The sequence below is a fragment of the Myodes glareolus genome, chromosome 3, assembly GCF_982192425.1.
Source record: "Myodes glareolus chromosome 3, mMyoGla1.1, whole genome shotgun sequence".
In the NCBI taxonomy this organism is placed as follows: Eukaryota; Metazoa; Chordata; class Mammalia; order Rodentia; family Cricetidae; genus Myodes; species Myodes glareolus.
The window spans coordinates 11923588-11937702 of NC_142028.1; the positions used below are offsets into that span (position 1 = coordinate 11923588).

The following is a 14115-nucleotide window of genomic DNA, read 5'->3' on the forward strand; positions in this document are numbered from 1 at the left end:
TTGCAGCATCAGCATTAAACAGCTCAGAACTGCTTGTAATTCCATTTCCATGTCCTCTGCAGACACTGTACTCATGTGTGCACGCGCGCGTGCGCGCACACACACACACACACACACACACACACACATACACACAGGTAAAAATTAAAAGTTAAAGTTTAAATTCAAGTTTAAAAATTAAACAAAAAATAGAGGGATTATTAAAGATAAAATTTTAAGTTCTATCAGAAAATATAACAAAAATATGCAAAACTGAGAATTAGTTTCCTGCAATATTTTTTAAATAAATAAGTCCCTTTACCAGTTACATTACTAGGGAAATAGGAAAAAAAGAATATATATATAGATATCCTTAAGATTTTGTCGATTTTGTCATTGTTTTGGGGGAGGCATGTCCTATAAACATGTCCAGCAGAGCTGGACCCAAGGATGCAGGCAGCTTTGTCACTGAGCAGCGAGTTCTCTGCCTAGGCCCCTCAGTTCTCTGAGACTCGAGCTCACAGCACTTCTGAGAGGCAGCAGCCATATTCTCCCAGACCTACTGGATGTGGTTCCTGCCTCACTGTGATCCACTGGGCCTGCACCTGCAGTGGACAAGGAGCCCCGAGCTGAAATGCAGAGGTCTCCTGGACTTCTGTTCTCATGACCTCATTGTCACCCATCTGGACTGTGGCACCAGACCTACCAGCTCCACAGTACTGCACCAGCCCCAGCCATCTCCACTGGCTCACATAGGAAGGGTGATGTGAATGGTGAAGATATTATGTCCCAATATACCCTGCAAAGTATGAAGAAATCACACAGATTGGTTGGTGTTTCCACTTGTGCACACCAGAGAGTTGCCTGGAGCAGTAATGGAGGCAGCAGAGCCTAGGTATTTCTCATGTGTGCCGAGCAAACTCCTGAGTCCTGCAGCATAATAATTTTAGATATATTTCTATGTGGAAATGCAATGGAATCTGAACCCTCACTAAATAACAGGAAACTAGTCTCCATTCAAAATAACCTTAAGCCTAACCCAACAAAAGAATTTATGAACAACTTAAAATCAAAGCAATGAGGGTCATCTTCTGCTATGCATTGAATTTAAGGCAAGCCTGTACTACCTAAGACCCTGTCTTGCCAACAAAAATGGCAAGGGAACTTCTAAAGGGTGAGATATTACTGCCGTGGGCTCACTTAATTTAATAATGTTGTATTTATAACTTTTTAAGCGTATTTGTTTATTGGGTTGGGAAGGTGCACATGTGGAGGCCAGAAGACAGGTTGTGGCAATCAATTCTCTTCTTCTAGCCTGCAGACCCAGGGATTGAATTCAAGTTGTCATGCTTGGTGGCCAGTAATAGCTGGTGAGCTATCTCATCAGCCTGGGATGTTTGTCATAACCATCATATAGAGAAATGTAATACTTAAATGTTTCCCTAGTCATCTGTGAAACTTGGAGGTTGTTGAACAGAAGCACAAAAAGTATGACTTCTTCCAATCGGGCCTCTTCCACTCACTTTTGATTGCTCCTGTGTGATGTGGGATTCCCCTCTGTATGCTGTGAATACCATTGGTGATTAAAGAAACTGCCTTGGCCTGTTGATAGGGCAGAATTTAGGTAGGCGGGAAAAACTAAGCTGAATGCTGGGAGAAAGGAGGCAGAGTCAGAGAGAAGCTACATAGCCCCCACTCCCCCAGAGCCAGATGGAACTTTTCCCGGTAAGCCACAGCCATGTGGCAATACACAGATTACTAGAAATGGGTTAAATTAATATGTAAGAGTTAGCCAACAAGAAGCTAGAGCTAATGGGCCAAGCAATGATTTAATTAATACAGTTTCTGTGTGATTATTTCTGGAGTCTGGACAGCTGGGAAACAAACAAGTGAACTCCTTGCAACACCTGTGAACTGACCTGTAGGGTTTAACAGCTAAAGGATGAATTAGAAACGGTTGTGGTGGTGGGAGATTCCTTGTGCGGCTAGTGATTCGCTTTAACCCACAGTTAAAAGCTACATCAGCACCAGGTAGTGAAATGCTGTCCCCAATATTCCTAAAGGTTGGTTGTGATTTCTAAGCAGCTCTCATCCACTATTCTCTTTGCTGTGAGCAGACAAGAAGCAGTCTCAGAGAAAAAGGTTTCATTCTGTCTCATGATTTGAGGGCTGCACTCCATCATGGTGGATAAGGCATGGCAGCGGAAGCCTGTGGCAGGTGCTTACATTATATCCACAGGAGCAGATAGGAAGTAGACCCAGGATATCAAACACCAAAACCCACCCCCAATGACCCACTTCCTCTAGCAATGCTCCGCCTCCTAAAGGTTCCACAACCTTTCTAAACAGCACCACCTGCTAGAGATCAAATACATGAGCCTTTAGAGGGAGCATTTCACGTGGAGCTACCTCCACCATCGAGCTGATGAACATTCCCCAGATGGGGCAATATTTCCTAGGAGAAAATCCTTCAGATGGTCAATGATGGCGAAAATGTGTAGTCTGAGCAATCAATCAGTATAACAAACAAGCTTATGTTAACGAACAGAGTGATGGAGCAAACCAGCAAAATCGGAATCTGATGAAGCGTTCTCCCAAAAAGTCCACCATGAGATTTTGTGCCTTCAGAATCAAGGTGATTGACACAAATTAGGCATTGATAGAGCTGGACGACTGGGGTGAAAAGTGTCCCCAGAGTGAGAAAAGAAGTCCAAAGTCTTGGATTCCCCCGGAAATTTAATTTGCAAGTTATAGAATGAGGACTCGAGACTAGGACTAGAGACAACCATGATGTTCTCGGAGCAATAGTGACAGGCAGGCCCCCAGCACTGGTGGTGCTTGGCAAAGTCAACCCCAGACACTAGCTTCCATTGCTCTGAGAAATCAACAGCATTGCCAGATAGGCACCTAAAACGTAAAACATTTCAATGGCATTAAAATAAGCCAGATGTCAGAATCGCAATATGGAAATGCTCTAAAAGCTTATTTTCAGAGCTGTGGATGCAGCTCATGTGGTCGAGTCCTTTGTCTAGCATGCATTAAGTCCTGGGTTTGATCCCCATAACAATGCAAACCCAACATATGGAAGCTTCTGCAATTCCAACATATGGAAGCAGGAAAGTCATCCTCAGGTACACAGGGGTCTGAGGCTACATGAAACCCTGCCTCAAACACAAAAACACTATTTTCATTAAGTTTAGTCACGTAAATGAATCCAAAAATGCAAATCAATAAACTATATGCCTTCTGGGTCTTGTTATCAGTAAATGAAGCAGAGAACTAAATGATAACCTGTTCTCAATATGTTTTATTAGGAGACATGCTGGATCCATGACGAGATTTATGTTCTTTCTTTCTCGAAGCCAACTTTCCATCCCATCTGTGAAGTGTACCATTGGATCCCATGTGGGCTGCTAATAACTTCCATTGCTTTGTTATTATTGTTCTATTATGTATGGGGTGGGGAGGCAGGAACAGGGAGTAGGAGCAAGCCACAGTGCATGTATGAAGGTCAAAGAACAGCTTTCAGAGTCTTGTGGGATTCCCCTCTGTATGCCGTGATTAACACTAATGAATAAAGAAACTGCTTTGGGCCTATAGCAGAGCTATAGGGGAACAGAGCTAGGTAGGGAAAACTAAACAGAATGCTGGGAGAAAGAAGGGTGGAGTTAGGAGAAGCCATGGAGCCCCGCCAAGGACAGACGTGCTGAAACTTTGCTGGTAGGCCACGACCTGGTGGTGATGCACAGATTAATGGAGATGGGTTAAATTAAAATGTAAGAGTTAGCCAATAAGAAGCTAGAGCGAACGGGCCAAGCAGTGCTTTAAATAATATAATTTCTGTGTGATTATTTCGGGGCTAAGCGGTCGGGAAACAAACTAGCGGCCTTCCTTGAACAGAGTCTCTCCTCCTACCTCGTTAATCCAGGGTCTCTCTTGTCGCTGCCACTCCTGGGACATCCAGGCTAGCAGGCTTCTGGGCGCCTGGGTCTGTCTCCCAACTCATGCGACAAGAATGCTAAGACTGCAGACTTGCACCAGTGCATCCAGCTTTCCTCTGTGGGTTCCATGGGTCACACTGAGGTCATGAGGCTCACGCAGCCAGTACTGTCACCCGCAGAGTGCCAGCCCTTTGATGTGGGAAATCCTGTTTGTCGTCCTCCATCATATCAAGCACTATCATCCAAATCACTGCAAAAATACACGAGGAAGATGAAACTGCAAAGCAACGTGGTTCTAAAAGGAGCGAGTTCGGGAGCAGTGGGTAAAATGCCTCACGGGGAACACAGCAAGAAGTTTTTACTCAGAAATAAACTCCAGCCTGAAAGAGCAGCAAGTATTCTTAACCACGGAACCCACAACAGCTGAATCTTTTTTAAATTTTTAAATTATATTTATGTATATGTATGTATGTATGTATGTATGTGTGCGCGCACACACGTGTGTGCGTGTGTGTATGTGTGCTGTAGCACATGTGTGAGAGTCACAGAATAATTTACAGGAGTCTGTTCTCTTTCTTCCCCCATGTGGGTCCCAGGGATCAAACTCAGGTGTAGGCTTGGCGGCATATGCACTGAGCCATCGCACCAGCTCCCCCCACTTCCCGGCTGTGTTTACATCAGCACCTGAAATCGACACACTAAGCAGTGCGGGGTGTTTGATCACTAGTCTGTCTCCACCATAGTCTCCTTCCCCTCATCCTCTTTTTTACCAGTCACATCTCCCTCTCGAACAGGCGACTGTCATGGTCATTTCAGCATGGTTTCTAAGGTATCAGTTAAAACAGCCTTCAAAATTTAAATAGACCAAGCCAGGTCTAGTGACCCACGTCTGTAATCCCAGCACTCAGGAGACTGAGACAGGAGGAGCATGGCAAGTTCAAGACCAGCCTGAGCTACATGGCAAGGCCCTGACTCCAACAGCAGCAACAAAAATTAAAGTAATAGGATTGAGACTGAATTAGTAATGGAAGATTCTTAAATGACAAATTTTCAAATTATACTTAACTGCAAAATGTATCATCTGGTTCCATGTGGGGCATTAACAACTTTCACTGCCATATTTATTTTGTTCTATTTATTATTTGTGTGTGTGGGGGAGAGGGAAAGAGAGGCAGAGAGCAGACACAAGTGCCACCGTTTACACACCAAGGCCAGAGAACAACTTCCAAGAGGCAGATCTCTCTATTTTGTTCTTTAATCTTTAGACTAACTCATTTTAATGCTTGGGTTTTTTTGATATTTTAATGTGTGTGTGTGTGTGTGTGTGTGTACTACACGTGTCATGCCGTGCACTTGGAAGCCAGAAGTTGGCACAGTGTCCCCTGAAGCTCTAGTTCTAGGCCGTCTGTGAGCCACCCCACATGGGTGGCAGGAATCAAACTCAGTCCTCTGGAAGAGCAGGAAGCGCTCCTAATGCTAAGCCCCTCTCCAAGCCTAGACTAACTCCCTTAGTTCTCACAATGCCACGTGTCAGGTTCTACAGATGGCGGAAGTGAGGCAAAGACACGCGCAGCTGCTCAGGCGTGCAAAACTGGAGATTCAAGGAAGACTTTGCTTTGTTTTTATTTCATTTACATGTTTGTTTAGGGGATGTGTGCCATGGCACACGTGTGGACGTCAGAGGGCAACATGGAGTAATCCGGTTTTTCTTCCACCACCAGGAGGGCGCCAGGGATCAAACTCAGGTCATCAGGCAAACTGCAAGTGCCGAGGGATCCTATAGGTTTTCATCTTATAAAGACTTCTGTTGTGTGTTTGCCTGCATGTGTGTGAGCAAGGTGCCTGGTGCCCACACGGGTCAGAAGACAGAATCCATTCCCCCGGAACTGGAGCTACAGAGGTGACTGTGAACCACCATTTGGGTGCTGGGAACCAAGCCAGGGTCCTCTGCAAAAGCAAAAAATGCCTTGTCTGATGAGCCATCCCTGCAGCCCCTCTGGGTTTAGCTTTTTGAGGTAAGGTTATATGTAACAAAGACCTTGTACCCCTGATTCTCCTGCCTCCACCTCCCAAGTGCTTGGATTTGAGGTGTGTGACACCACCACACCCAGTTTTCTGTGGTGCTACAGACTGAACCCAGGCTGGCCAGGCACGCTACCAACTGAGCCACATCTCCAGCCCATAAATGAGATTTGAGACCAAGAAGTCGTATTCCAGACCTGTACTCTTTAAACCTCTGTCCTAAGCTGTGTTCCTAAAATAGGAAAACAAAAATGTTTGAAAGATACTAAGTGCCCCCCCCCACATTCCCTCATCCCTCCCACCACGTGTCTTTGTGTGTGTGTCTCTGTCTCTCTTTCACACACTAGAACTTGTTTTTTAAAACCTGGTCTTTCTATGTCACCCAGGCTGCCTTCAAACTCCTGATCCCCCTGCCTTGGTCTCCCAGTTGCTAGCATTACAGCGTCAGCTACCAGCCACACCCGGGACTGAGTGCTCTCTTCGCTACCCCTGACCTACTTTACCCAGTAATTTGGGGCTGTTTTCAATCCCCTCCAGTTTAGTTTCTCACTTGCTGAAGAAGAGATACGATAGGATATGATACGATATGAACCTTTCCCATAGAAACAGAAGAGAAGAAGCTGTCCAAAGAATGTAGGAATGTGGCCCCAGGACTCGCTCTTGCTCGGCCATCTGCTCCCATTACTCACTGGAAGCCAGCAGGCTCACTTCCCCTCTGCTCCACACACAGGTTTTCTGCAGCCTTCTGTCTTTAGCCCCTGCTGGGAGGTACCTGGAGGTTAACTTGGCATTCACCTTGCTTCCTGAGGCCCCTCACTGGTTCATCTGCTCTTAGAATCGGAGTGGCCCATACTTGGGGCAGAATGCTTTGGTTTTTTCTGATATTGGTGAAGTGTTTCAGCGTACAGAAAGATGTCAGTCAGCATCCTTGCAGCCTCAGAAATGAGAACGGCTGTGTCAGTGGGAGCCCCATGAACCCTGCACCATCTGCTGTTTGCTCGTCTCAAATTCCCCACAACCCTGAACTTGGCATGCAGAGATGGGAGACTTCCAGGAGGAGTCTTGGAACAGCACACATCGCTACGTGCCTTTGGACTTCATAGAAATGATGTCACGTTGTGCAATTCTATGCTTCCAGCTACTGACACAGGTTGACAAAAGGAGCGTGGCTGTTACCATGACATCCAGGGGCCCCGATCTTCATCCCACCCCCTTTGCCCCCAGCGGCAATAATGTCCTCTGACTAGCCTGGCCCTTTGCCTCCCTCCTCTACTGTTACAGAGTCGCTGGGTCTCCCCAGATCCGGGCTCTCTTAGCTTTACACAGTCTTTTGCATAATAATGTATGTATATACAAGGTCACTTCCCCATTTAGTGTCTTGAAAATCTTTCTTCAGTGGCAAATGCAGCAGCATTTGCTCAGTTTCCACTGTAATACAGTACTCTGTGTAATGCATGCCAACTCCACACAGTGTCAACTTTTCTGCTGGAACAATTTAATTTCATTGTTTACATTCATGTTCTCTCTCTCTCTCTCTCTCTCTCTCTCTCTCTCTGTTTTTTTTGTTTGTTTGTTTGTTTGTTTGTTTGTTTGAGACAGAATCTTACCATGTAGCCCGGGCTGGCCTTTTTCTCCCATTACAAGTATGGCCAGTCTAACTGCGTGTGGCCACTGGGCCTATGGTCTCTGTGCACAAGAATTCGTACTTAATCATCATTTTGTTGTGTAATTCTGCTACTGAGAGAATAACCTTTGTAGGGTCTTAATTTAAATTTCAGCCCAATCCTCCAGGATTTGCTCTCTCCTCCTTCCGTCTCAGGATGAACGACATAAGGACGCAGCTCTAGACGGAAGCGCATAGGAATCAAATACAGAAGGGAGTTTCAGGCCCGCCACTGCACGCCACCTTGCTGGGCATTCCATCGTAGCTTTGGATTTTTGCTGTTTATTCGGGTTTTGGATTTTTTCCTTGGCAGCAGTCTCCAGCGTCTTAGCTCCCTCTTAGCCTTTTCTGTGCCTCTGTCAAAGGGGAAAAAAATCATCCAGGCACCTCCACACTGTTCTTGCTGCTAAACCAGTTAAAGTACTGCTTTAGTTTGGCTCTTCCTAGACAAAGGAACTTGTCTGTCTGTCTGTCGAGACAGGGTCTCATTATGTAGCCCAGGATGTACTTAAATTCAGTGGCCTCTCACTTCAGCAGGAGTCAGGCATGAATCAACATGGCCAATCCAAAGGGGACTTTTCTGTCTCCTCCTATTTCACCAAGAAGAGAGGTAGAGAATATTCTTAGAAGCACAGATCACTGGGGACACAAACAACACATAAAGCCGACCATCGTAGTGACATTAAATCTATCCTGACGGTCTGAATTGGATAAATTCTTGGAATTACTAGGAAATCACACAATTGAACAGGCGAGGTAGCCTTAGGGAAATACGGCGGCCAATATGGCAGCCACTAGCTACGTGGGGATTTGTGTTTAAAATATAACCAGTTAAAACAAGTCATTCAGGCAGGTGGGTCTCTGTGAGCTGGAGGCCAGCCTGGTCTACAAAGTGAGTTCTAGGACAGCCAGGACTGTTATACAGAGAAACCTTGTCTGAAAGAAGAAAAAGAGGAAGACGAGGAAGAAGTAATCATAGGCAAGGCAAGGCAAGGCAAGGCAAGGCAAGGCAAGGCAAGGCAAGGCAAGGGAAGGGAAGGGAAGGGAAGGGAAGGGAAGGGAAGGGAAGGGAAGGGAAGGGAAGGGAAGGGAAGGGAAGGGAAGGGAAGGGAAGGGAAGGGAAGGGAGAGAAAGGAGCTGGTCAGCGGTGGCACACTGTGGTGAGCCCACAGTATTATGCAGTAAGTGTACCGCTGACAGACAGCTCTATTGGACTATCCACAGGAAGTGTGTGTGTACACTCCACTTGCAGTAACTCGTTTTTGCAGAGCTACGGGAACACCTGTTCTTTGTATAAGTCACTGTCAGTTCTATAGAAATCTTGTGAAATCACAGCATTTCCCCCTTCTATATTATCCCAGCAGTATATGAACCAGACTTTTTTCATAAGGGCAACCCAATACCTCCCCCACACCATGAAGCTCTGTGTGAAGGCATTCACCCAGTCAAACCTTTGTTCTCATGGCCAAAATCTACTCCCCCACAACTTTATTGACAGCACTCTCTGATAAGGAAGTAGCCTCATACAGGAGGTGGTTGTCTCCTCTAACAGCAGACTTGGGAAGGTGTAATCTACCAGTCTTCTGCTCTGACTTGACATGTATTACCACCTTGGTTTCAGTTAACATAAGATCATAGCCCAGGAAATTAACTGTTTATACAATTAGACCTATAAAATTAGGCCTGAGTCGCTAAAACCAGCTTCAGAGAGAAAAATTCTCACTTGGGTACCCTGCTGGAGTCAAAAACAAGGTCCCCAGATGAGATTTCTTTTAATCCAACCAACTAGATGCTATTGCAAATCAAGTCAGCAGGTTAGTATAGCTACCAACGCTGTGTTCCCAGCCACCAGGGAACTTCACAGCCACGCTCCCTCTGAGAGGTAAGGTGCCTCCTTGCCAGCTACCCGGCCTTTTTGTGACTCTGAAAATGCATGCATGATGCCTATTGTTACAGCCTATAGGATTGCTAACTTGTCTGGATGCCTATATAAGCTGGAAGTTTTGTGGAGATTGCCCCTTATGCTTTTTCTTCTCGCTGTTTCTTCATTCCAAGGAATAAAGAACATGTAGCAGTAATGTATGTGAGCTGATTTACCCTCAGATCCAATTAGCCAGGTTTTCATCTGCCATAGTGAATCTTTCTGGACCCTGAGAGGTTTAATGGGCTTAACCCCAAAATAAACCTCGATAGCATGTGCCTTTAACCCCAGCACTCAGGAGACAGAAGCAGGCAGATCTCTGTGAGTTCAAAGCCAGCCTGGTCAACAGAGTGAGTTCCAGGACAGAAACTCACTGTCCTATCTTTGAGAAGGAGAAATCCTGTCTCAAAAAAACAAAACAAATAAAACAAAAAATACCACTCACGGGCCAACGAGATGGCTCAGCAGGTAAACCACACTACGGCCTGATAACTTTCGTTCACCTCAAGACCCACATGGAGAGCCAACTCTGAGGAGTTGTTCTCTGACTTCTATAAACGATGCACTTCATGTCTGCATATATGTGTGTAAAATGTTTTAAGATTTTATTTGGAGACAAAATCTCACTGTGTACTCCTGGCTGGCCGAAAATTCACTACATGAACAGGTTGGCCTTGAATTCACACAGATCTGCCTGCCTCTGCCTTCCAAGTACTAAAATTAAAAGCTCCACCAAGCTCAGGCACCCCACTCCCCCCAAAAAAATTTAACAACCTGTTCATGCCTATAATCCCAGGCATGATGGAGGCAGGAACGTAAGAAGCACAAAGCCATGAGTGACTGTGTAGTATGTTTAAGGTCAGTCTGGGTCACATAGAAACCTTGTCTCCAACATCAAACTGAAAAATAAAATAGCAAAGAATATCATGCCGCTCTTGGTTGATCGGTCTGTCTTTGCACGTTTTTCTCCTCTTACTGAACCAGTCAGGAACCTCTGGCTCAGATACCACCTGCACTCTACATTCCACGACTCCCTGGAGTTGGAGGATTGGGGACCAGATGGCCAGTAATGAAGGGAGCTGAAGAAGAAAGGGTGGAGCCTAGCGGACGTCCCCTCCCAGGTCACCTTCAGCATCTCTAGCCACGCCTGCCATGCCACAGCACCAGCTCACACCCCCAGGCTGACTAGAGCTCCAGCCCCTTACAGCGACCCTGACCTCAGGGCGCCAATAACACTGACTGGAGCGGAGCCCTGCAGTCACAGCCAAAGAGGGGTTTGGCTCACCGTTTCCCACGGCTTCCCACAAGAAGGTCCAAAACGTGCACGAAACTTGATTTCTGTGCTCCCAGTTGGTGGTGAACCAGCTCTAAGCATCTGTTCGTGCTGAGGTGGCAAGGCAGATGTGTCTTCCTCAGCTTCTGCAAACTGTGCCCTGCGAGGTCACAAGACTACACCCTTCACCTAAACTACATGTACGCACGCAGCCTGTGCTGTATTCAGCTGTAATGTACATGAACACATGCAGCATATGCTGTATTCAGCCATAACCTGCACGTACACAAGTGTCCTATGCTGCATTCAACATAACCTGCAGATACATACATGGCCTATGCTGTATTCAGTTGTAATCTACATGTACACATATGTCCTATGCTGTATTCAGCCATAATGTACATAGACACATATGTCCTATGCTGTATTAAGCCGTAATGTACATAACATTCATGGCCTATGCTGTATTCAACTGCAACCTACACGTACACATGTGGCCTATGCTGTATTCAGCAGTAATCTGCATGTACATATGTTTCCTATGCAGTATTCAGCCATAACGTACATGTACATTCATGGTCTGTACTGTATTCAGCCGTAATGTACATGTACATACATGGCCTATGCCATATTCAACATAACCTGCACATACACATGTGGCCTATGCTGTATTCAGCAGTAATCTGCATGTACATATGTTTCCTATGCAGTATTCAGCTATAATGTACATGTACACATGTGGCCTATGCTGTATTCACCTGTGATTTTTTTTTAATGCTATCTTTACGTACAAATACTCCAACACCCACCACTGGCAGTCCCCCATGCTTATTTATCAGGCAGCACCTGATACGGTGGACCCCTCTAGTATGAGATGATTCTGGTCTGATCCTATGATTGTCTCTTGACCCAGGTCTGAATGCATTTGCCCAAAAGGATAATTTTGTCTGATTGGTCTCTGAAGGATGGTAATATCTGGAAATTAATTTAAAAAGAAATCTGTTTGTGGGGCTGAAGATATGACTTAGCAGTTAAACAACACTTACTGCTCAGGCAGAGAGAACTCAGGTTGGATTCCCAGCATCCACATTGTGGCTCACAGCCATCCATAACTCCAGTTCCAGGGGATCCAACAGACACACATAATGACCATGTGTATGCAGGCAAAACATTCATCTACATATGGTCAAATATAAATCTAAAAGTTTTAATGAATAATTTTAAAATATCTCTTCTACAGTGCACAGAAACTTCCTAGTGCCAGAAGGGCTTTATACCTGCTACTTTACACACACACACACACACACACCCATATGCACACATGCACACATACATGTATATGCACACTACTATGCATCTGAAACCATTTAGTTGTGCACATTTCTGGTGTCATTTCCTAAGGACAATATTGTACCACTTAATGGCAGGGCTAAGCTCTGAGAAATGCTTCATTAGACAACCACATCACTGTTTTAGATATAATAGCCAAAATTCCCAGAAACTATGATGGGTCTATGTCATTACATGATATGATCTTTATGTTTGCAATCCTGGGGGATCCAATCAGAGTCTTAGACTTGCCCAAGCCCTGAAGAGGAGGCCTTTTCTGTCAGGGGATTCATGGGGCCTCTCCCAGTAGAGATACTCTTTTACATGATAGATACAATGCCCGTAGCTCACGGGTCTGTCTGCCATTCCCATATGCTGTCATCTCTTCAAGAGAAAGAACTGTGTCTCGAGTTGAATCTGCAGAGCTAAAATAAAATAAAATAAAATAAAAAATGAAACAACAACCAAACATGGCAGACAGTTTGTGCTCGAATGTGCTGATGGGATGAAGAAGGAATGTGTCTGAGATGTATCGACCACTCTCCCAGGAGCTGACATATGTCATAGTCACAGAAATGACTGCGAAATGAGACAGATTACTTTTCTATGGCCGTTTATGATCCGGGTATGTTGGTGTCATGCACACGGAATCCCAACACTCAGTTAGGCTGAGCCTGGTAGGCTATTGTAGCTTGAAGCCTGGACGACATAATGAGATCTTGTGTCAGAAAACCAAAAAGAAAGCAAGAAGACTGGGGGGGGGGGGGGAGGGGACAGGACCGGTGGGGGGGAGGGGCAAGAGAAGAGTGCAGAATTTGACCCAGGACTAAACCCTAGACAGCAATCTAAGGATCCAACTTGGCCTGTTGTTTCGCCACCACATTCCTGCGAGGCTTTTAAGGGCTTAGGAAAACATCGCCCTTCTTAGGGAGATTACTGTCAAAAAGTTCTTTGCTCTAAGGAAACAAATTAGACAAAGCCCTTCCTGCTAGCTAGCTCAGGCGATGCTGCGCCGACGCACACCAGAGTTCATGCCCACGACCAGAGCCTTCCACAGTCCATGTGGAAACAGGGGTTCCTGCTCCTTTCCGTCTCGCTTTCCTGAGCTTCCTTTTCCAACTCTAATACATATTTACTATAAAATGCCTTTCCTGGTTTTTGCTTTTTATAGTATATGGAACTCCAAGGCACCGTTGGCACCAAGGCTTTGGATGGCGGTTTTTTTAGCCACATCGCGATGAAACCACTATTTCATAAAAGTCATTTTCTCGCTCTTCTGTCGCCTTCCGGTTCAGATGCTTATGTTTCAGATGGAGCCAGATGTGTTTTAATAGATGCATAGCCTCTTTCCCATAAATCCTCAGCTTCCCTAGGTAGACTTCCCAGCTCAGGAAATGGGACAATGCCTCTTGCTGGATTTAGTTCTTAACGAGTTCATCTGTCTCTGTTCCTGTTAGAGTGAGCTGAGACTTCTCTGCTTTTGGTCTGTTGTCAGCCTCCACACTGAACTTTAATTCTCTTGGCTTTTAATACAGAACAAGCAGATTCAGCCATTAAAGAGGCAAAGTGGCCCACAGTCCACATACTGTGCCTCTAGTCAGGTCTACACCTTTTTTAGAAAAGAAAAAAGAAAATGAAATTACTGTGTGTATGTGTTTGTGTGCCTGTGGACACGTATGCACATGCAGGTGCCATGGTCAGAAGGTGACTTGCAGAAGTTGTTTCTCTGGTTACACCATGGGGGTCCCAGTCATCAAACACAGTACCTCAGGTCCTGGCTGAACCTCTCGCCAGCCCAGCCCAGTCTGCACTGGCACTTGACACACTTATCTTGAAATAATTATGCAGATGTGAGAAATAACCATCCCAAGCTCATGAAAATTGTAGTAGTTCTTGCTTAGAGATAAACACACACATACACACACACACACACACACACACACGAGAGAGAGAGAGAGAGAGAGAGAGAGAGAGAATACATGAATGA

General features: G+C 45.4%; 1 protein-coding gene across 1 annotated transcript in view; it reads right to left on the reverse strand.

Moving 5' to 3' along the window:
• Window positions 1-7810: 7810 nt before the first annotated feature.
• The window catches only part of Aebp2 (AE binding protein 2), a 60121-nt gene continuing 53816 nt past the window's right edge, over window positions 7811-14115 (reverse strand). The window contains exon 9 of the mRNA XM_048432519.3: window positions 7811-7961. Within this exon, the coding sequence (XP_048288476.3) occupies window positions 7826-7961 (136 nt within the window). The 3' untranslated portion in view covers window positions 7811-7825. The remainder of the gene's footprint in view (window positions 7962-14115) is intronic.